General features: G+C 34.1%; 1 protein-coding gene across 1 annotated transcript in view; it reads left to right on the top strand.

Annotated features, from left to right (window-relative positions):
* Positions 1–22,602, top strand: part of SYCP2 (synaptonemal complex protein 2) — a gene marked incomplete at its 5' end in the record, with an annotated part of 58,096 nt that overhangs the window by 323 nt on the left and 35,171 nt on the right. The window contains 12 exon segments of the mRNA XM_082670756.1: positions 607–750; positions 2,042–2,174; positions 2,967–3,061; positions 3,305–3,329; positions 5,500–5,585; positions 7,523–7,608; positions 7,882–7,916; positions 8,720–8,862; positions 8,945–8,997; positions 10,140–10,185; positions 10,727–10,822; positions 15,921–15,981. Of these exon segments, the coding sequence (XP_082526882.1) occupies positions 607–750; positions 2,042–2,174; positions 2,967–3,061; positions 3,305–3,329; positions 5,500–5,585; positions 7,523–7,608; positions 7,882–7,916; positions 8,720–8,862; positions 8,945–8,997; positions 10,140–10,185; positions 10,727–10,822; positions 15,921–15,981 (1,003 nt within the window).

The following is a 22,602-nucleotide window of genomic DNA, read 5'->3' as shown; positions in this document are numbered from 1 at the left end:
GGCTTAAAATTGTGAGATACTTGCATTTAGTAGAATCATATTAATGTATGAAAATTCCTTATTAATGGTGGTGTACTTTAATAGCAGGGATGGCAGATTTTATAAAGCTTATAAATATAATAAATAATAAATTATATGTGTATGTAATGCTTAAGTTATATTGGTTGGTATAGTTCCTAAAAAAGTGCTCTTAGCTGTCTTTATGCAATTTTTTTTTTTAACTATTTAAACTTCATGAAGAAGTTGATAGATATGTTAGGGTTTTATCCATGGTATTAAGTATTAGTTACTATAAAGTTGATTTTTATTTCCTTCATTAACAGGTTTTTGTTGAGTTTAGCATAATGATGACTTTCCAATAAGAAGTATGAAGTGTAAAATTAGTAAAATATATGTTTCTTGTATAGAGCTTATTATTATCAAAACACTTAATCTCTAATTGTTACTCTGAATTTAATAGTGGACAGTTTTTTTAAATAAATGAATTGATATTATATAAGCTCTTTTGAGAATTTTCAAATGTGAAAACAATTCTTAAATTACTTGATTTCATAAGGTGACTATTTGGGTTTTGATTCAATATATTTGCCATTTTCTATATTTCAGCAGTTGGAAAAATGCATTGATAATGCTTTAAGAAAAAATGATTTCAAACCTTTGAAAACACTTTTACAAATTGATATTTGTGAAGATGTGAAGATTAAATGCAGCAAACAGTTTTTCCACAAGTTGGATGACCTTATGTGCAGGGTAAATTTTCATTTTTGTTGAATGAGCATTACAGTTATTAGATACCACTCTACTTTTTAGGAAGAGATACTCCGTTGGAAGGAATGAATAAAAAGGCTTTGGCAAGCTCACTTATAACTATCTAAATAAATGCTTGTTTCACCACTTGCTTTTTGTGTGTGTTTGTTTGAGGAGTCCCAAATAACATGTTGGACTGTTGTTTTCTAAATAATATATAAAAAATGTGTGTTTACATAGTGTTACCATTATTAACTGTTATCTAAACGGGGAAAAATAGCTTACCTGTTTGAAGTTTAAACAACTTGAACTATTTTTTAAAAGCCTATCAGCATATTCTTCATGTTGTGTGGACAGTGCTTGGTGCTTACACAAAATAAAACAAACAAAAACAAATAAAAATCATCAAAAACCTTGTACTTGATTTGTCATGTATAAAGTATTTTTATATGTGAGAAAAAAGTGATTATTGACAGTCTCCACCAGAATTTGATGTTTGTTTCGAATCTAGAAGAGTGAGTAAAAATTTCTTGTATCGGGCTTCCTTGGTGGCGCAGTGGTTGAGAGTCCGCCTGCCGATGCAGGGGACACGGATTCGTGCCCTGGTCCGGGAGGATCCCACATGCTGCCGAGCGGCTAGGACTGTGAGCCATGGCCGCTGAGCCTGCGCGTCCGGAGCCTGTGCTCCGCAACGGAAGAGGCCACAACAGTGAGAGGCCCGCGTACCGCAAAAAAAAAAAAAAAAAAAAGTCTTGTATCCCTTAGTTAAATACATAAAGCTTTTTAGAATGGAAGGTAACTGATTCATTGCATCATAAGTCTAAAGTTTCTTGAGTTTATACATGTCTGCAATTTTGTACTGTGTTTGTCATTCACTGGCTGAGTGCTTGTAAGCAGGTTGCCTTTTTTTTGTTTTTTTTTTTGTTTTTTTTTTTTTTGCGATACGCGGGCCTCTAACTGTTGTGGCCTCTCCCATTGCGGAGCACAGGCTCCGGACGCTCAGGCTCAGCGGCCATGGCTCACGGGCCCAGCCCCTCCGCAGCATGTGGGATCTTCCCGGACCGGGGCACGAACCCGTGTCCCCTGCATCGGCAGGCGGACTCTCAATCACTGCGCCACCAGGGAAGCCCGGTTGCCTTTTTTAAACCACACTTTTGTCCTTTGCAATATGGAGATTATGATTATGATAATGACTAACACTCAGGATTTGTGAGGATTACAACGCTCCTAGCACAATGCCAATTCCATTCTATTTTGTATTTACAGATGTTTAAATGTATAATTTGCATTTCAGGAGCTGAATAAAAAGGATATCCAAACTGTTTCAACGATTTTGGTTTCTTTTGGAAGATGTGGCAAAAATATCAGTATATTGGGGAAAGCTGGACTTCTAACTATGATAAAACAAGGACTAGTACAAAAGATGAGTATAGAATATGTAACATTTCTTTGAGGGAAATATGATTAAAGGTGTGTTTTCTAATTAAATGGTTCAAAGTGTTGGAAAATAAATTTGAGAACTGTATATAAAACAGATAAAATATTTTTATAACCTGTGATATATGTTAGAAAAATAAAGATCACAAGGGAACTGTATACAGGGTCCTTGATAATTGTGTGAATTTAAGGTCACAAGACTCCCTAAGACCTTTACTTGCTTTATTTTCTCTTTAGCTCATCTTAATCACTATCTAACTTAATTTACTTTTCTTTTTATATCGTTTATTATTATCTATTTCCCATTTTAGAATGTAGGATATTGATTTTTGTCTGTTTTGTTCATTGTTGTATACCCAGCACCAAGAACAGTGCCTAAGACATAGTGTGTACTCAAATGTCTGAGTTAATAAAAATAAAATAATACCAAAATATTTCAAATAGTAAAAATGCCACAATAATCTAATGTGTAATGATAATTCTTTACCTATGAATATGAATGTACATGAACTAAGAATTTGAAGGGGGGAAGTAAAGATTTTCTACTTGGAATTGGATTAACTTCATCCATTCCCATCTAAAAAATGGGAACATATAGTGAGTTACTAAAAAGCAAAAACAATGATGGTGTTTAAGAGCATAAACTTATTTATTACGATACTGGAATTTTAATTTTTAATGTTTCTTTATTCTTAGGTTTACTGTTTGTATGAGTACATTCTTAAAATTATTAAAATTGAATTCAAAGTAACTAATGTATTTACATTTCTTTTTCTACATGGTTACCTGGTTTGAAAAATCCAAGGAGATTATTCTGAGTCAAGGAAATTCAAAAGATGAAGCTGTTATGATAGAAGACTTATTTGAGCTTTTGATGGTAACAATCATATTGATTCACTGATGTTATAAAGCATGTGTTTATTTAAAAACAATTTGTGTTCTATATGCCCTGAGACTAAAAGTCACTAACAGATTGGTTAGTGCATTTATGCTGATTAATTAGTTAATACATAAAAGTTAAATAATTATGTGGTGAGTTCATATGTAACCTCTTATTTTAATACTATTTGTAATGGTTTATAATATAAGATAGTAAGTTTTAAATATTCTTCACTTTCAGGTCATACATGACATGGATGATGAAGGTATAATAAACATTTTATTTCTACTGGAACAATAATTTGCTGTTAGAGTTTTGGTATAATGTTGCAATTCTTGTAGTATTGTCCTAATATTAGGAATTCATTACCTAATTCAGGGATCGACAAATTTTTTCTGTAAAGGGTCAGATAGTAAATATTTTAGGCTTTGTGGGCCAAGAAAAAAATTGATGTTATTATGTAGGTACTTATTTAACAAGAAAGAAAACAAATTTCCACAAATGTTTTTTTGATGCAACTCAAAATATAACAATAATTGAGTACAGTGTTTTTGTAATACAGGTCTACTAATGAGGAGAATAGCACTCTTTTTTGAGAAGATGACGTTTCTCTTAAGGTTCAGAGTTAGTGTTTGCTGTTATAAAAATTAATTGCAAATATTTATTTGTTCATGCTTATCTGCAGTGAAATTTTGTGTATATTACATTAGAAAACGTCTTTTCATGCAGATAATGCCAAATACTGATATCAGTTCATGAGCATGATTTTTAATTGAGCATATTCATCACTTGGAAAGCATTTATAGAATTATATTAGACTTTTTTCTTAATATTTGCTTTTTAGAATGCCATTGCATTGCAGATTAATCACTTCCAGTTGAAGGTTAGGTGGAAGCTCCTCAGTTGCAGAGTTAAAATGAATTTTGAAATAGGGAAATTTCCTTTGCACCTACATCAACGTCCAGAAACGCTGCTGGATCTGTAGTTGGATCTTGGAAAAAATATATCCCCTATAAATTTGTTGTTGGAAATGGAGATGTCATTTCTTGTCTCAGCTTTTGACAGTCTAGGAGATGTATAAAGCAGCTGGACATTACTTGTGATTCAGATGACCTTTGTTTCATTGAAATAACTTTACTGAAGTATAAGTTTCTCATATACGCACTAATTTTGCCTTGGACTTTGGTGTTGAATTCATTAAGAAACACTATCAACTCTGCAGCCCAAGCTAATTACCAAAGCCATTCATTTAGTGGTGGCTAATGATGGCTAAGTTCATAAGAATGAATGAAATTCACCTGAGACTGCTGGTTCAGTAAATCATGATAGATTCACATATTTCCACAGAGTACCTGCTGATGAATACAGCCATACAAAAAGGGACAGTGAGTTGGATTTGGTTTGTGGGCCATAGTTTGTCCTTGATCTAATGAAACAAAATTTTCAGTAGTACATGGAGACTATAGAACATGTTACAACTCATCATTTCACTTGTGCTTGGCAGTGCCTTATGTCAAACAATAAACTCAAGTTATTTTATCTCTGTGTTGGTTGAGGAAGAATTACCTAGGATTGGTAATTGGGGCCGGTGAATTGTTTATAAATAAAGGAACAGCTAATTGCTCCCAAAACATTTAAAAATATCAATTGCTATTTATTTCAGTAGTAGTTAATGCTACCTTTTCATTGGTTTCTTTGCAATTAACATAACAATTTAGTCTAAATTCTTAAGTTTGTAAGCGAGAAAACAGTCCTAAAGCACCAGTGATTATGAAGTGATCCAACTGTTTTTTTTAAGTAAATCACTTTATCTTTTCAAGTGATTCAGTGATTTTTTTTTCTTTTAACATAGTCACTTTGTAAAGTGCATTTTCTGTTGCAGCGTTGCATTATTTAAACTTATTTTAGAACTCTGCATCATGAATTAGCATGAAGCAAATTCCTCTTAATATACTTAGTATTAATAAAGCTTGTCTTTTGAGAGAATAGTGTCAAATTTTAGAAATAGGACAAGATATTTAGATCTTCATGAAGTCCGGAAGTGTTAATGGCCATCATGGAATTTTGGAGGTATGACTATAAATTACTGAGGCCAGTTTCATAAAAACCTCAAATTAGACGTTTCCAGTTTTGGACTGTATTTATTTATCCAAAAAAGTAATACTGCTTTAAGTGCCTCAAAGGAGAAGCTGGATCTGGGGTTATTCCTTTGCCAGAGTTAAAATCAGTCACATCTGTTTGAACGGTGTTTTTTCGAAGTTACATAGCTAGTTAATGGCAGAACCAGGACTGAATTTCAAGCTTCCTGGTGCCCAGGCCAGTCCATGGGCCTTCGTCTGAACTGAATTAGTATGTCTGATTTCCATTAACACATACAAGATTGTCATTGAAAAGAGTTTAAAATACACATTTGTCAATAATTTACTTTTATTCAGGTAGAAGGCAAGTAGTGGAAAGTTTCATACCTCGAATTTGTGCCCTGGTTATTGACTCAAGAGTGAATATTTGTATTCAGCAGGAGGTAAAGTCATTTTTTAGATTTTCTTTGAAAACTTAAAGAGAAGGTGAAGACAATTTGGTAGCAATTTATCAGATTGAATAATTATTTTATCTTGGCACTAAATTATCATGTACTGTGTCTCTGTTGTCTTAATTCATTGTCTGACACGATGAAATATATTGGGTTGGCCAAAAAGTTCCTTTGGTTTTTAAGTTAAAAAAAAAAAAGACACATTTTACATTTTTCACCAAGAACTTTATTGAGCAACATATTCACTGTTTTGTTCCACTACCTTCTGCCATTTTTCAGGCAATTTGATAATTCCATCTTCCCAAATTTTTTACCTTTATGAGCAAAGAACTGTTCTAGGTATCTTTTACAGTCTTCCAGGGAATTGACATTTTTTCCATTAAGAGAATTTTGTAAAGACTGAAATAAATGGAAATCCGAAGATGCTATATCTGATGAATATGGCGGATGAATCAGAACTTCCCAGCCAAGCTGTAAGAGTTTTTGCCCGGTCATCAAAGAAACATGCGGTCTTGTGTTATCCTGATGGAAGATTATGCGTTTTCTGTTGACTAATTCTGGACACTTTTGGTCGAGTGTCGTTTTCAGTTGGTCTAATTGGGAGCAGTACTTGTTGGAATTAATCGTTTGGTTTTCCGGAAGAAGCTCATAATAGAGGACTCCCTTCCAATCCCACCATATATGCAACATCACCTTCTTTGGATGAAGACCGGCCTTTGGTGTGGTTGGTGGTGGTTCATTTCTCTTGCCCCAGTGTCTCTTCCGTTCCACATTATTGTACAGTATCCGCTTTCCATCGCCCATCACAATTTGTTTTAAAAACAGAACGTTTCAGTTATGTTTCAGTAGAGAACTGCATGTGGAAATAGGGTCAAGAAGGTTTTCTTCGCTTAACTTATGTGGAACACAAACATCAAAGCGATCAACATAACCAAGCTGGTGCAAATGATTTTCAACGCTTGATTTGTATATTTTGAGTATGTCAGCTATCTCCTGCGTGGTAAAACGTTGATTGTTCTCAGTTAATGTCTTGATTTGATTGCTGTCAACTTAAACTGGTCTACCCGACCATGGAGCATCATCCAGGGAGAAATCTCCAGCATGAAACTTCGCACACCACTTTTGACATGTTTCATCAGTCACAACACCTTCTCCATACACTGCACAAATCTTTTTTTGCATTTCAGTTGCGTGTTTACCTTTCTTGAAATAGTAAAGCATAATATGCCAAAAATGTTGCTTTTTTCTTCCATCTTCAATATTAAAATGGCTACACAAAAATTCACTAATTTTGGTAAGTTCTTTTTAAATGCACGCTGATATGACAGCTGTCACAATACAATCTAACAAAATTGTTCCAAATGAAGTTAAAGACAACTAAGTGCTACTAGAGCCATCTTATGGAAAAAAAACGCCAGACACACCTTTTGGCCAACCCAGTATTACCTAAATATGTATTGAAAATTCATAAGCATGTGGGTTTATGTATACATATATAGCTCATATGAAAATAAACTATACCATGTAGATATTAGTAGTTCCTAAGTATTTAAATGCTAAAAATAACCTGTATTAGTATATATATATGTGTACATGTGTGTAGTCATAAGAACAAATATTAATAGGGTAATATTTTTTGCTTCTTTAGTTCTTAGAGTAATAATAAACATATGTCATACTGCAAAGAGTATAACTGCTTTAAGTACAGGAATCATGGTATATTCTATTTTTGATATCCTGTGTTTTATGTTTTCTTATATTCATTATTTTATGCTTTATATTCTTTCCTCCACCCTTCTTTCCCTGCATAAAATGCTGTGATTAAGAAAAAATAGGCTTCTAAGTTTATATACCTATAATATATCTCTAAGTACTTAATGTTTCACTGAATATATAAAGTTAATGGATTATGTATTTTTCTTTTCTAGGCTCTAAAAAAAATGAATGCTATGCTGGACAAAATGCCTGAAGATGCCAGGAAAATACTCTCTAACCAAGAAATGTTAATTCTCATGTAATAACTTGTACTATATTTCTTTAATTAGTGGTTCAAGCCAAGAATTTAAAGGATGTTTTATAAGGCAAATAAGGCAACCATGAGTTGCATTAAGAATTAAAACTGATAAACTCTTGTAGGTTTCTAATATAATTTATATATATGTTTTCTGCCAAAGTCTGTGATACTAATCAATTGTAAATTTTGGTGAAGTTTTTTTCCCCCAAACATATGAGCTTTCTAGTTAATTGATACTTGTCTAGTATTATAACCTGTTGTTTTGATTCACAGGAGTAGTATGGGAGAAAGGATTTTAGATGCTGGAGGTAAGTCTGTTTTTTTTCAAAATGTTCATATTTGAAATTACTCCAAATTTATTAATAGACTATAATATCTAATTAGTCAAAATAATATTAACATTGTAATGTAGTGAAATTATGCAAGGGAATTCTAAACTGAACTAAAAAATTAAGTATGATAACAGGAGTTGTCAAATATAATTTGTGCCTAGTGGTAGATTTTTGAATAATTTAATTTTCAAGTAGATTTGGATTCCTTTTGTGAAGAAATTTCTTAAATGTATTTTATGAAATTAGGAGGTTTAATATTCTTGGGATTGATAGATTTGTTTATAAACAGTGTTTTTATTAAAAGAGCTCAAATTTTCTTTCCTAAGTTTCATATGAGAAAATTTTGATGTAGTGATTTACATATAGAACAAACCACTGGTTTAAAGTACTTTAAAATAACTGTAAATATCATGATATGCAAAAGGAAAACAAAGATTACCTGTGATTTATAGACTTTTCTATGAGTTATTTTGCAATTCACAACTCTAATTATGGAATGGAGGAATCTTTGAACATTTAGGAGTTTCTTTTAAATATCCTTAAAAATATTCTTTTACTCCTTTCTTCTATTAGTAAACTTATTTTGTTATTTGGGCTATATTCACGCCTGTAATGATGAGATGTTTCTAATCTCTATGAAGAAAATGGCAAAAGATGAGTAAATTACACTACGTTCCTCATTACTCTTGCTTGTTCTAACAACTTATGAAATGTATTGACTTTTATAAACTTTAATTTTCATAATTTCAAATAATACATTAATTTTTTTTTTTTTAAAGATTATGACTTACAAGTGGCTATCGTAGAAGCTTTATGTAGAATGACCCCAGAAGAACAAAGAGAAGAACTGGCATGTCAGTGGTTTTCAATGGATTTTATTGCTAATGCATTTAAAGGAATTAAAGTCTCTGAATTTGAAACAGTAAGTAGTGTAAAAATAACAAATTAACAAGTTTTTTAAAATTACTGTGTTTTTTAAAAGCTCTCTCTTTTTTAAAAATTAGGATTGCAGGATATTTCTCAACCTTGTAAATGGCATGCTTGGAGACAAAAGAAGGTAAACAATGCAAAATACAACCATTTAATGATAAAGAAACAGCTCAAGAAAGGGCACACAATGGTAGGCTGAAATAATCCTCCACTGGTCTTATTTTGCTTTGTACTTTTTAGAGGAAAGAATACATTTTTATTTAATTAATATTAATTAATAACTTTGTCTAAAATTGGTTTACTGTATTTCAGAATTGCATATATATTATAAATTTGGTGTTTAAGGAACAATAAAAATCTAGGTATAAATATTACTTGAGCTACCTCCTTCGTACACATACTGGAATAAAAATATATAGCAAACATAAATCATCTTCTTTTATAATTAACATATTGTAAGGATGTTCTTTCTGCAGTTATTTAATCTCAAGAATGGTCATGGAAGGCTAGGTAATATAAATTTTTATCACTTTTGACAATGACAGAAGAGGTATTTTTGTAGTGCAGTGCCTAGCACCTTACAGGTGTTCAGGACACATTGGATTGAATGAGTTCACATTTAGTTTACCTGCTAAGGAAATGAAAGATACGGTGAGGGTTGTGTGCAGGGAGTCACACTATTTGGATTTGAATAACAGGTCCCCCTCTTCCTGTTCTAATGTTGGACAACTTATTCAACCTTACTCGCCTCAGTTTCCTTAACTGTAAAACAAGAATACTAATAATATCTACCTCATATGTTTGTTGTAAAGATTAAATGAGATGGTTATACACTTAGTACTTATAGTAGTATCTGACCAAGAAAGTATTCAATGAATTCAGCCATTTTTATTAGCAGTATTATTCACTTCTACTCTTCTTTTCCCATATAATCTTATGGGAACTTCCACTGTATCAATATCACTAGTATAAGCTAAATTAGGAATCTCTGTTCATAGTCAATAACATGAAAAGTAATTTGGTTCAGTCACTTTAGTCAAAATGGTAGGTTGAGTAGTATCCTCAAAGTAATATGCTGTCTTTCAGAAACAGATTTCCCATGAACTCTCACTTTAAAGAGTAATAAAGAAGGAAATATGATTTTATTTAAATTGTTGTCACTACTGCCTGATTTCCTGTTGATCCTAGGTATGATTTGTATGGCAAGTCAAAATTATGTTGTGAAGGCTTATTAATTTTTTCTTTAATTCAGACTACTTTTTATTTCAGGGTCTTTACATTTCCTTGTTTATCAGCATTTCTTGATAAGTATGAGGTAAATTTTTAATTTAGTATGTGTTTTAGTTATTAGATGAATTTTGATGGAAAGGTCAAGTGAATTGTAGGTTACAAATTGACAAGAACATTAATGTTAGTCATAATTAGATCACAAATACAGCTGGTCTGGTATTCTGGATCTAAGTGACATTTTATGAAATGGCACATTTGTAGCCAAGGATAAGTGAAATATAAAGGTTGTACTTCAAATTTTCTTATGTTTCCTTAATCAAGCCCGTTATTGTTTATCATTCATGAATATATTCAAACATGAAAATATTTTCAACCTTTATTTGTACTTGGAATATTTGTGATATTTTGGAGCTAGCTAATTTCTATGTAAAATATTAAGCAGCATTTCTTTTGATTGTTTCTAAATTGATTTAAATGCTGTACTTGCCTGCTCTTTATCTTCCCATACCTTCCAGCTCTACTCTTTTATTTTTCAAAAAAACTCAACCATGAATATAACATCATAATTTTCTGTTGTCACTTTTAAAAGCATAGTATATTCTAGTTTTATATGTTTATTTTATTAGTTGCAAATACCATCAGATGAAAAACTTGAGGGATTTTGGATAGATTTTAATCTCGGGAGCCAGACTGTATCATTCTACATTGCCGAAGACAATGATGTAAGCTTTAGATACCTCTGTACCATTTTGTGTGTGTGTGTGTGTGTGTGTGTGTGTGTGGTGTGTGTGTGTATATAATGTTGTAATTCAACTTAAGAATATGGATTTCTTTGATATTTATTTTCTCGCTATTTTAATAGATTTCAATGTTAGCTCTAGTAGTTTTGATGAGCATGGTAACCTATCAAGTTAATTAGAATTGAAAATTATTTCTGATGTCTTATTGCAAGAGAAAAATGCTAAAATTTAATACTAGTGTTTAAATATGAGCTTTTCAGAAATTAATTACATGTTAATGATTAAAATTTAACATTCACATGAACAAAGTGAATTGAATCTAGAAAAGACAGCAGTTACTCTAGTACAGAAGCATTCAGTTAAAAATAACATTAACAGATGATGACAAATGGTCTTACCTTATTCTTTCATAGAATCTTCTGTTTGAAAATAGTGAGGGATTAATTCTTTTTTTGTTTGTTTACATCTTTATTGGAGTATAATTGCTTTACAACGGTGTGTTAGTTTCTGCTGTATAACAGAGTGAATCAGTTATACATATAACCCCATATCCTCTCTCTCTTGCGTCTCCCACCCCTCTAGTTGGACACAAAGCATGGAGCTGATCTCCCTGTGCTTTGCAGCTGCTTCCAGCTAGCTAGCTATTTTACATTTGGTTGTGAGGGATTGATTCTTATGGTGGTACTTAGAAGTGAATTTTAGTTCTTTTCTTTCTGTGCTATATTGTAACTATGTTTAAACTTTGCAACCAGGCAGGTATGTTTTCTACTGACCTCTTTAACCTGAGGAAAATTCTTGAGGCCTTGTTTCCAAATAGCCACCACTTGATATTTGCTACATTTGCATACTTCTAGCTCAAACTGTATGGCCAAGATCTGAGTAAGAGTTGATTTGCGTTTACTAATCTGATTGCGGCTGCTGATAATACAAAGAGGCTTTAGTGTTTTTAGTCTCTCTTGTAAAATCCTGCCTTTTGTTCCAGGTAAATTCTTTTTAGACGAACATTAACCAAATGCCTCTTAGGATTTCCACGTACCTTTATTTCTTTTAGAGTACCTTTTTAGAATGCTTAATTAAAATTGAGTTCCAAAAACTAGCACTACTTCTCAGGGGTACTGATGGTTTTCATTAGTGTATTTATTCTTGCAGCGTTTTTAGGTGTAATTTTAACTGGATTTTCTTCAGGAAGTGGACTTTCATTTTGGGAAAAGAGGATAGAATAGGACTGATGTGGTTCCTGACTTCACTTACTTGGTCTAATGGATGATTCAGACAAGAAAATAAGTAATTTTAGTATTATACTTGATAGGGATAGTATAAAATGCATTTATAAGTATTAAATGCCTCCTATGTTCCTGTCACTGATCTAGAGATGCTGGGAGAGAGTTCTTCCCACAGAGATATTTAGACTCCTCTCCCCTCTGGATTTCTGTAGCAGTAGTGCATTTCTCCCTGTCTTCAGGCTTACTTTCCTCAAAGCCATTCTTCCATATTGTGGCTGCTTAAAACCCTCCCTTTGTCTCTTTAACATGGTGTTTGAGGGCCTTTATGACCTCGCCCCTGACTATTTCTCTGATAATCAGACTGTTCTCTGTGCTTACTGTGTTCTAGGCACATTAATTTTTTTTTTCTTTTCCTCTAGATCACGCTCTTTTCAAGTCTTTTTACTTGCTGGTTCTTCTGCTTAGGAACTTCCAGATCTTTGCGTCTTAGTTCCTTCCCAGTTTAGATTTCAGCACAAATGTCGTCTCCTAGAGGTATTCTCTGGTAACTCAGTCTGAAGTAGCCACCCAGCCACATTATATAACACTGGCCTCTTTTTTTCTTTTATAGTAGTTATTGCTACTTAAAATCCTTTTGTTTATCTGTTGTTTTTTCTGTTTTCCCCCTCGTAGAACATAAAATTTATTAAACCAGGGACATGTCTTTTCTCATTTATGGCTATTCAAGGGCTCGTATTTATTTTAAGAATTAATATATAGAATATTCAACTAAAAGATACATAGTATGGTTAGTGCATAGAGTTCAAAGGGTATTGGAAAGAAATAAGGCAGGCAGTATAGAGCCAAAGAAGGATTGTAAGTAGGAGGCAACATCAGTTCAGTGAATATTTAATAAGAACTTACTGTGTGCCAGATATATGCTAGACACTGAGCATCACATTCATGTAAAAGATTCTCCTGGTGGGGATGATCTCGGAGAGGCAGCAGTGAGTGGTGGCGTGAAGCGAGATCTTAATTCCCTGCCTAGGAATTGAACCTGGGTAGCCTGGATGAAAACCAGGAATCCTAGCCACCAGACCCCCTGGCTCTTGCCCCCAGTGAAAAATGCATTTCTTACGGAGGCAAAAACTGTAAAAAAAAACAGGTACAAAGTTTATTATTTAGAGACATTGCACAACAACTAGTGGGAGAGCACACAGAGAAACACTTTGTTTAGTTAAGATGGAAACAAGGCAGAGATGCACACCCGGAGAGCAAGGGTGTGGGCCTCCTCCCTAATGAGGAGGAGCTCAGTAAAGAGGTGGTTAAGTCATTTATATAGGGCAGTTCTTCTGGGTCTTTGTTTACCTTTGGCCAATTATCTGGTTTCTCAACACCTGACCTGCCCTAGGACCCTCGCCGAGGTGCATGCGCAACTTTTTTCCAAGATGAATTTCAGCCCAGAGGCCTAGAGGATGGCCTTAGCATCACATATTATGGGGTGGTGCCCCCTCCTTTTTGAACCCCAAAGAGCCTTTCTGTGCGTGTGCAATGTTTCCCTTGCACCAAGGATGGGAAATGCATGATGTCTTGATCTTTTAACAGGGTTCAGCCCCTCTCTGTCCCTGCCATAAAAGTGTCCAATGTCCAGTTATCTACCCTATTCCTGTTGTTGTTTCTTATATTGAAGTGCAGATCTCGAAATATAGACTGGAGTCCAGTCATAAATATGTAGTCCAGAGCCGGTTTGTCTCTTGCCTCAGGAAATGTAAACATGGGGGTTGGGGGTGGTAATGAATGTCCAGCCTGGAGCCCATCTTCTTCTCACCCCAGGAAGTTGGAACAGGAGGCCAGTTGTAAATGTCTAGCTTGGGGCCCACCTATCTCCTGCCTCAAGGAGAACAGATTAAAAAGGGACAAGACCAGAGGCAGTTAGGAGACTTGCAGTAATCCGGGTGAGAGAAATCATGGTGGCACAGTTTTGGAAAGTGACAGTGGGGATGGATGGAAATGGATGGATTCCAGAAAAACTTGAGGAGGTAGAATTGAGCAGACTTGGTAGTTTGTAGTAAAAAGAGGAGGTTGATAAAACTTGGGTAACTGGATGGATGAAGATGCTGTCACAGGAGGATCACTTTTGTAGGGTAAGATGATGAGCTCAACTTTGGATGTTTTGATTTGGAGGTGTGTGTGGGGTATTCAGCTGAAGATATCTTGTAGGCAGTTGGATATATTGGTCTGAAGTTGAGGTGAGAGAACTGAGCTGTAAATGGAGATTTAGAAGCTCTCTGTATATAGATGATAAATAAAACCATGGGATTTAATGAGTGTCTACATGACAGAACTGTGAAAAACACAAATTTATACAGGATAGGTAGGAGAGACTCTAGCCTGAAGGATACTTGACGAATCAGCCAAAAAAGGACAAATTAAAAGGGTATCATGTTATAGAAGACAAAGGAAGGGTGTTTTATGAGCGGAAATGATGAACACTGTCAAAACACGTTAAATAAATAAAAACTGGCGATCCATGAAAGAGCAATTTCACTTAAGTGATGAGGATTTAAGCATTCCTGGAAAGTTGAAATATTTGTAGAGGAAGTAAAGACAAGGGAAAGAGAACAGTAGAAGCTAAAGTGAGATGTGGATTCCAGAGAGGGGTTTTTGTTAGGTACTTTAATGATAAGAGTTTTAAAATTGATGGCTGGGGTGACAGAGAGATTAAATAAAAAACTGAGGTCAAGAGGAGGAGAGTGTAGTAGAGGGAAGGTAGGGGGTAAAGATGAAACAAGTGGGCATAATATATCAGTAACTGTTGAAGCTGGGTATGGGCATATTTTGGATTCATTATACTGTGATTTCTATTTTTTATAATCTGTTTGAAAATTTTTATAATGTAGACATTTTTTCAAAAGGAAAGCTTTGAACCAGGTGCCTCCATGTATGAGGAAGAGTCACTTTAAAGTTAGTAGATGATAACCGATGGGTATGTGTGCCAGCTGGCATGTGCCACAAAGGAGCAAGGCTTTTACACACAGAGAAATGTGAAGCTGCTCAAAGTGTTGGGGAGAGAGGAGACCAGCCCTTTCCTGCCGGCCCTGAGGTTTTGAGGTCTGGGAGAATTAGCACCTTAACTGGAGAAGGCTGTAATTATAATAGTAGTGGTGCCCTCAAGAGCATAGACTGGTTCCAATTAAGGCAAATAAGGGAGGGAGTTAGTGAAGAGATTGAGGATTTGGCAGAATTTCTATACAATGAGTGGTCCTTAAATAGCAAAAGAATTGGATCTATTTTCATCATAAGATTACTGAAGGTTTTAGGATCCCATCTTTTAGGAATGGTTCTAATTTTTACCATGACTTTTTTGTGTGAATTCATATTATTTTATTCACTTATACAAATTTTCAATGAAAATACTTGGAAGGGGAACACATTTTAGGTTGTTGTTCTCATGCATTCAGTGTTTGAATCTAAGGACAGTCAATTAATGAGTGAGGATTGGGGGATGAATATGATCACACAACATTTCAAAGGAAGAAATGACAGGATTTGGTAATATTTTTAAAAGTGTATACTCTAATAAATATGAATGGCTAGTCATTCTTTGCTTTTGGTTAAGAATAGGAAACCATAAAAGTAGTCAATACTGTCATTTACTTTTAAGAATGAACGAATAGATTAAATGCAGCAAGTATAATATATTATCTAGTCAATTGATGGAGCAAGAAATGTGTTATATCAACCAGTTACTTAGTGATACTTAGTAAAAGAAAATAGTAATAACCTTTATTGTTTGTATAACTTAAAATGGTGTTTAAAGGAGCTTTAAAGCAAGAATAAATTATTATTTATGATCAAAACCTGTTTTTAAATTTAAGAATCATCAGTGGGAAGCAGTCACTGTGCCTGAGGAAGAAGTACAAATATACAGCATTGAAGGTATTAAACTTGTTTTTGATAACTCTCTTCTTGATTCTGCTTGAGTAGAAGTTGCACACTCTATGGAAAAACACAATGGACTGATGAAAGCAGATCAACATTTCCATATGTTCACATTCATAAATTTGTAGTTCAATATCATCAAATTCCCTGCCCCCACAATTCCCCCAATATCTTATATTTATTTCCTTCTCTATCTAGTCTAAAACCCATGGTCAGTCACTTTCTTGTCAATACGTGCTGGACAAAAATCATATACCTTGGCAGACTGGCACCACTCCAAATTCAGATATCAAGACGTATTTTAGTTACCTCAGTGGGCATGTAGTGGTATCTCATGATAGCTTTTATATGCGTTTTCCTAATAACCAGTGATGTTGAGCACTTTTTCATGTGCTTAATGGCTACTCATATATCTTCTTCGTGAAGTATCTGTTTAAATATTTTGTCCTTTTTTTTTTTTTTTACTGGACTGTCTTTTTTATTATTAAGTTTTTGAGTTCTTATGTATCCTGGATACAAATCCTTCGACAAATATAGGTTCTGTGAGTATTTTCTCCCTATCTGTATCTTGCTTATTCATTTTCTCATTGGTGTCTTTAATGAGCAGAAGTTTTTAAATTTGAAGTCCATATGATCAGTTTTCTTTTTTTTCATGGTGATTGCTTTGTGTGACCTAAGAAATTTTGCCTACTACCAAGTCACAAAGACGTTCTCCTGTTTTTCTGTAAAAACTTTATGGTTTTAGCTTTTATGTTGAGGACTATGATCCATCTCAAATTAATATTTGATTATGGTGTAATATAGGAGTTAGGTTCATTTTTTCATATGGGTATACAGTTATTTCAGGACTATTTGATGAAAAGGTTTTCCTTTCCCCACTGGACTTCATTGGTTCCCTTGTTGAAAATCAAATGACGGGTAGAAGTGCAGGTCTTGATGCTGTAGTCCATTCCATTGATCTGTTCCCTATGCCAGTACCACATTGTTTTAATTACTGTAGATTTATAGTGAGTCTTAAAGTGAGATAGTGTAAGTCTTCTAACACTGTGGGTTTTTTTTTTTTTTCAAGACTGTTTTGGAAATTCTAGACCTTTTGAATTTCCATGTAAATTTTAAAATTGGCTTATCAATTGCTACAAAAAGCCTGCTAGAATTACAACTGGGATTGTAGTTTGATATCTGGAGAAATAACATTGTAACAATAGTTACACTTCATTGTGACGTATTATTCTTTATATATTTTATATTATATTGGAATTGATTTGCAAAATTTAGTTAGGAATTTGGTATTTCATGTTTTATATATTATTGGAATTGATTTGCAAAATTTAGTTAGGAATTTGGTATTTCATGTTCTAGAAGGTCTGTAGTTTTCTTTGCCTGTAATGTCTGGTTTTTTTGTTTTGTTTTTTTTAAGTTTCAGAATCAGGGCGTTGTTAGCTTCATAGGCTGAATTGGCAAGTATTCTATAATCTTCCATTTTCTCTAAGAGTGTGTGTAGAATTGGTATTGTTTCTTCTTTAAGTACTTGGTAGTATTTACCAGTGAAGCAATCTGGGCTTGCACTTTTACTTTGCTTTGCTGAAGGCTCTTAACTACAAATTCAATTAATTTAATAGATAAAGGGTTTTTCAGGTTATCTTTTTTTTTCCTTGAGTAAACTTTGGTAATTTGTGTCTTTCAAGTAATCGTGTTGTCAAATTTATTGGCATAAAGTGGTTTATAATGGTCCCATTTTATCTTTTTACTGTCTGTAGATTCTGTAGTGATGGTCCCCCTGTTGCTGCTGATACTGCTAAGTTGTATCTTTTTTTCCTAATCAGTCTGATGAGAGTTATATCAATTTTATTGATATTCTCTAAGAGCCAGCCTTTAGTTTCATCGATTTTTCTCATTTTTGTGTTTTGATTTTTAATTTAATTGATCTGTGCTCTTATAGCTGTTCTTTTCTTCTGATTACTTTAGTTGTAATTTGCTTTCCTGTTTCTAGCGTCTCAGGGTGAAGCTGAAGTCATTGACCTGAGACCATTTTTTCTCTTCTAATATAGCCATTTAGTGCTTTAAATTCTTCCCCTAAGTACTTCCTTAGCAACATCCTACAAATTGCCATGTGCTGTGTTTCCATTCTCATTAATTTATTCTTTTTAAATTTCTCTTTTGGTTTCTTCCTTGAGCCATAGGTTTATTTAAAAGTTTTTTATTTAGTTTCTATATACTTGAGATTTCAGGGATATTTTCCTGCTACTGATTTCTAATTTAATTTCATTGTTATGAGAGAGTATACTTTGTATGATCTTTGAGAATCCTTTTCAGTATATTGACACTTATTTTATGACCCAGAATATGGTCTGTCTTGGTGAATGGTGTGAGTGCGCTTGAAGGAATGTGTATTCTGCTGTTGTTGGGTGGAGGGTTGGGTTGATAGTGTTGTCATATATCCTTCCTCATTGTCTGCCTCCTGTTCTATCACTTATCGAGGGAGGGGTATTGAAGTCACCACTAGAGCTGTGGGTTTTTTTTATTCAGTTCCGTTATTTTTTTGCTTCAGATATTTTGAATTTCTGTTATTAGTTTTATAAACATTTAGTGGTATTATCTTTTCTTCATAAATTTATCATTATGAAATGACTCTTTTTCCTGTGGTAATATTCTTTGCTCTGCAGTCTACTTTATATAATATTAGTATACTCTCTCCAAGTTTCTGTTGGTTAATTATAGCATGGCATAGCTTTTCTTTATTTTTAAGTCCTTTGTGTCTGTGTATTTAAAGTGGGTTTCTTACAGGCATCATATACTGATACTGGGCATCATATCAGAGACTGTCAGTGTAATTTGACAGTCTCTGCCTTTTGTGGTTTTTAATGTGACTATTGATTTGCTTTAAATTCATCATCTAGCTTTTGTTTTTTCTACATGCCATCCCATCTGCCATGTTTCTTTTCTTTTTCTCTTTTTCTTCTTTGGTGTTAATTCATTTTCAGTGGTTTAATTGTATTTCTTTTGTTGGCTTTATATCCACCTTTTTAGTGGCTGATTTACGGTTTATTTTATACATATTTAACTTAATAGTGTGTATGTTCAAGTAATATTATACCCTTTTATGAATAGTATAAGAACCTTGTAGTAGTAAAGTTCCATTTTTGCTTTCCTGGCCTTTGTGCCATTGCTGCCAATAATGGTAAAAATTTTTTGCTTCTGAATGTGTCAAAGACCTCATATTATGTGTAATGATATTTTTCTTTATGCAGCCAATTAGTTTTTAACGAGATGTAAAAAGTGGATTAAAAAGTATTTTGTATTTACCCACCTATTTACAATTTCCAGTGTTCAGCTTTCATTTGTATAGACCCAGATTTCCATCTGGTATTATTTTCCTTCTGCCTAGGTGACTTCTCTAATATTTCTTGTCCTGCAAATATGCTGGTGATGAGCTCTTTCAGCTTTTTTATGTCAGAAAGTCTTTATTTTGTTTTTATTTTGCAAAGTATTTTTGATACATACAGAATTCTAGATTGCCTGTTGTCTTCCTTCAGTGTACTTGAAAGAGGTTACTCTACTCTCTCTTGGCTTGCATTGTTTCTGATGAGAAGTCTGTCACTCTCATGTTTGCTCCTTTTTGTTTAGTCTTTTTTCCCCTGGCTGATTTTAAGATTTTCTCTTTATTAGTAGTTTTAAACATTTGATTATAATGCTTTAGTGTAATTTTCTTCATATTGTTCATTCTTGAGGTTCATTGAGCTTCCTTGCTTCTAAAGTTTTTATCCATTGTTCTTCAAATATTTTTTTCTGCTCCTTTTTTCTCCTCCTCTCTGGAGACTCTGATTACATATATACTAAGCTATATGAAGTTCTTCCATAGCTCACTGATTCTCTGGGTTCTCCACCCAAACTCCAGGCTTTTATTTCCACTCTCTTTTTTCACTTCGGTAGTTTTATATTGCTTTGTTTTGTTGCTAGTTAATATTTTCTTCTGCAGTGTGTAACCTCCTTCTGTTCTATCCTGTGTAATGTTTATCAGGCATTATATTTTTCATCTTGGGAAGTTTGATTTGGGTCTTTATTTATTTATTTATTTTTGGCTGTGTTGGGTCTTTGTTTCTGTGCGAGGGCTTTCTCCAGTTGTGGCAAGCGGGGGCCACTCTTCATCGTGGTGCACGGGCCTCTCACTGTCACGGCCTCTCCTGTTGCAGAGAACAGTCTCCAGACGCGCAGGCTCAGTAGTTGTGGCTCATGGGCTTAGTTGCTCCGCGGCATGTGGGAAATTCATCCAACTTACTTCATGTATCAATAGTTTATAACTTTTATTCCCAGACCAGGGCTCGAACCCACGTCCCCTGCATTGGCAGGCAGATTCCCAACCACTGTGCCACCAGAGAAGCCCTTCATTTGGGTCTTTTTTAAAGATAAATTTTAAATTTTAGAATAGTTTTAGATTACAGAAAACTTGCCAGAATAGTGTAGAAAGTTTCCATATACACCCTCACGCGGTTTCTCTTATTTTTTTTATTGTGGTAAAAATCACATAACATAAAATTTACCATCTTAACCATTTTTTAGTGTATATAGTCCAGTAGTGTTAAGTACATTCACATTATTGTGAAACAGATCTTCAGAACTTTCGTCCTCTTGAGAAATTGAAACTCTATACTCATTGAACAGTTCCCCTTATCCCCCTCCACCCAGCCCCTGGTAACCACCATTCTACTTTTTGTTTCTATGAAATTGACTATTTTAAGTGGAATCATGCAGCATATGTCTTTTTGTGACTGGCTTATTTCACTTAACATAATGTCCTCTCCTGTAGTTTTAACATCATACATTTTTATGGTACATTTGTCACTGCATCTTAAAAAAGTCTACTTGGATCCTATGTCTTCCTCTATCTCATTCTTTTTCCATTCATAGCCAATTTTGAGAGAATAGTTTTTGCTAAATCTTTCCCTTTCTTGCTCTTCATTTCTGTTCTTTTCTACTTTCTGTTTTACATCCCACTCCACCAAAATTTCCACTGAAATTTCAGATGTCAAGATAATAATTCACTCTTTCATTATCAATATCAGTATACACACTTCAGTCCTTATACTGACCCTTGGTGGCACACCCCAGACTCCACAGGGATAGTGTCTTCTGTGCTCAGGACTTTTCCAGACCTCACACTATCTCTCTTCATCTGGCTGTTCATTGGTATCTTTTAATATCCTTTGTAATAAAGTGGTGATGTGGTCTACCTATGTGGAGCAGGCAAGATCTGAATTTTTTATATGACTGGCACTCAATGGAAGTTAAAAAAAGTGTGGACTCTGGAGATCAAGCAGTAGTTCTAGTGAAAAAGAGCATCTACAGTTGCAGACTGAAGGAAAGGGGAAGCCGCAGCACAATAGGGTGAGGTTAGACCCTTTTATGTTCAGTTTATAGGAGTATATAAAATAAAGGCTCCATGGACAATTAAGTGTTATTTTGAATGGCTTTGCAGGAGAAAACATTATTCATTTAAGAATGGTATACTGGAATCCTACAGAAATATCTAGATAACATTATAAGATCCAAATATGTTGATATCTATAAATACTTGGATTTTATAGGAAGCAACAAAATAGGAAGTTTTCTGGTATTTCAGTAATATTGCTAACTAGAAAGCAAGCCACGATATAGTCTAGGCAGTCAAAGCAAATATCAGAAATTTCAACAAAGTCAGCAATAAAATATAACAAATATCAACAAATTCTTACGTAGATAGTCATGACATGTGGAGAATGCTTTGTAGAAAAAGGTACAAAGCATTCAGCAAAATAATAAATTGGAAGTAATTCTAATACCATGTTCATGCAAGCAGTGAAGCAAATACTGCATTTACTCTAAGTTCACAGCAAGTTGCAGAAAAAAATTCAAATGCGTATCAGAGGGATATAACAATAAACAAAAATATTCATAAAGATTAGAAGTGTTCTAATCTTCATCATCACAATCTGAAACATTATCATTTTCAACGTCACCTGATCTTTCATCTCTAAGGCCTGAAAACTTTTACTGTTGAGACTTGTGACTTTTTTTTTTTTCAAAAAAAAAAAACACTGCCAGCATTTTGGATTGGATTAGAAACTGCGTTACCACTATCTTCAGGCAACTAATACTTCTTAGTACCATCAAAGGACATCACAGAGGAAGTGTCATGACCATATAGCTGCAAAAGCAAATAAGACACTTTCTGCTTGGGCAAGCCTTACAAGGATCAGAGAGTTTTATAGCCGATAGGGACATTTGTCCTTTAGGGTAGAGCGTGGAGTGGCCAGCGGAGCTTTTCCTGATGCAGACACAAAGTTTTATCCTTGGTGTGGTCCTTCTCCCTCAGGATGTTTTCCTCTTGCCCAAAAGCAAACACTGGGGGCAGGTGTGGAGACTTCTCAGTCAGCAACAGGAGCAGCACCAGAGGTAGGACAGGACCATAGTGGCCTTCGGTCCATAATACAGGCACATTAATTGGGTGGCAGGTAATTTTCTGTAACTTTTTGGAGGAAGGGAGGTGAATACTTCATATAAACTGGCGCTTAACAGTATTTTCTTTTCACTGGATTGGTGAATTCATTGAGGATTAGCACTGTATCCTTCCTTCACAATATC

This window comes from Grampus griseus (assembly GCF_964374135.1).
Source record: "Grampus griseus genome assembly, chromosome: 14".
NCBI classification, from domain to species: domain Eukaryota; kingdom Metazoa; phylum Chordata; class Mammalia; order Artiodactyla; family Delphinidae; genus Grampus; species Grampus griseus.
This window is presented reverse-complemented; position numbering and strand designations above follow the sequence as displayed.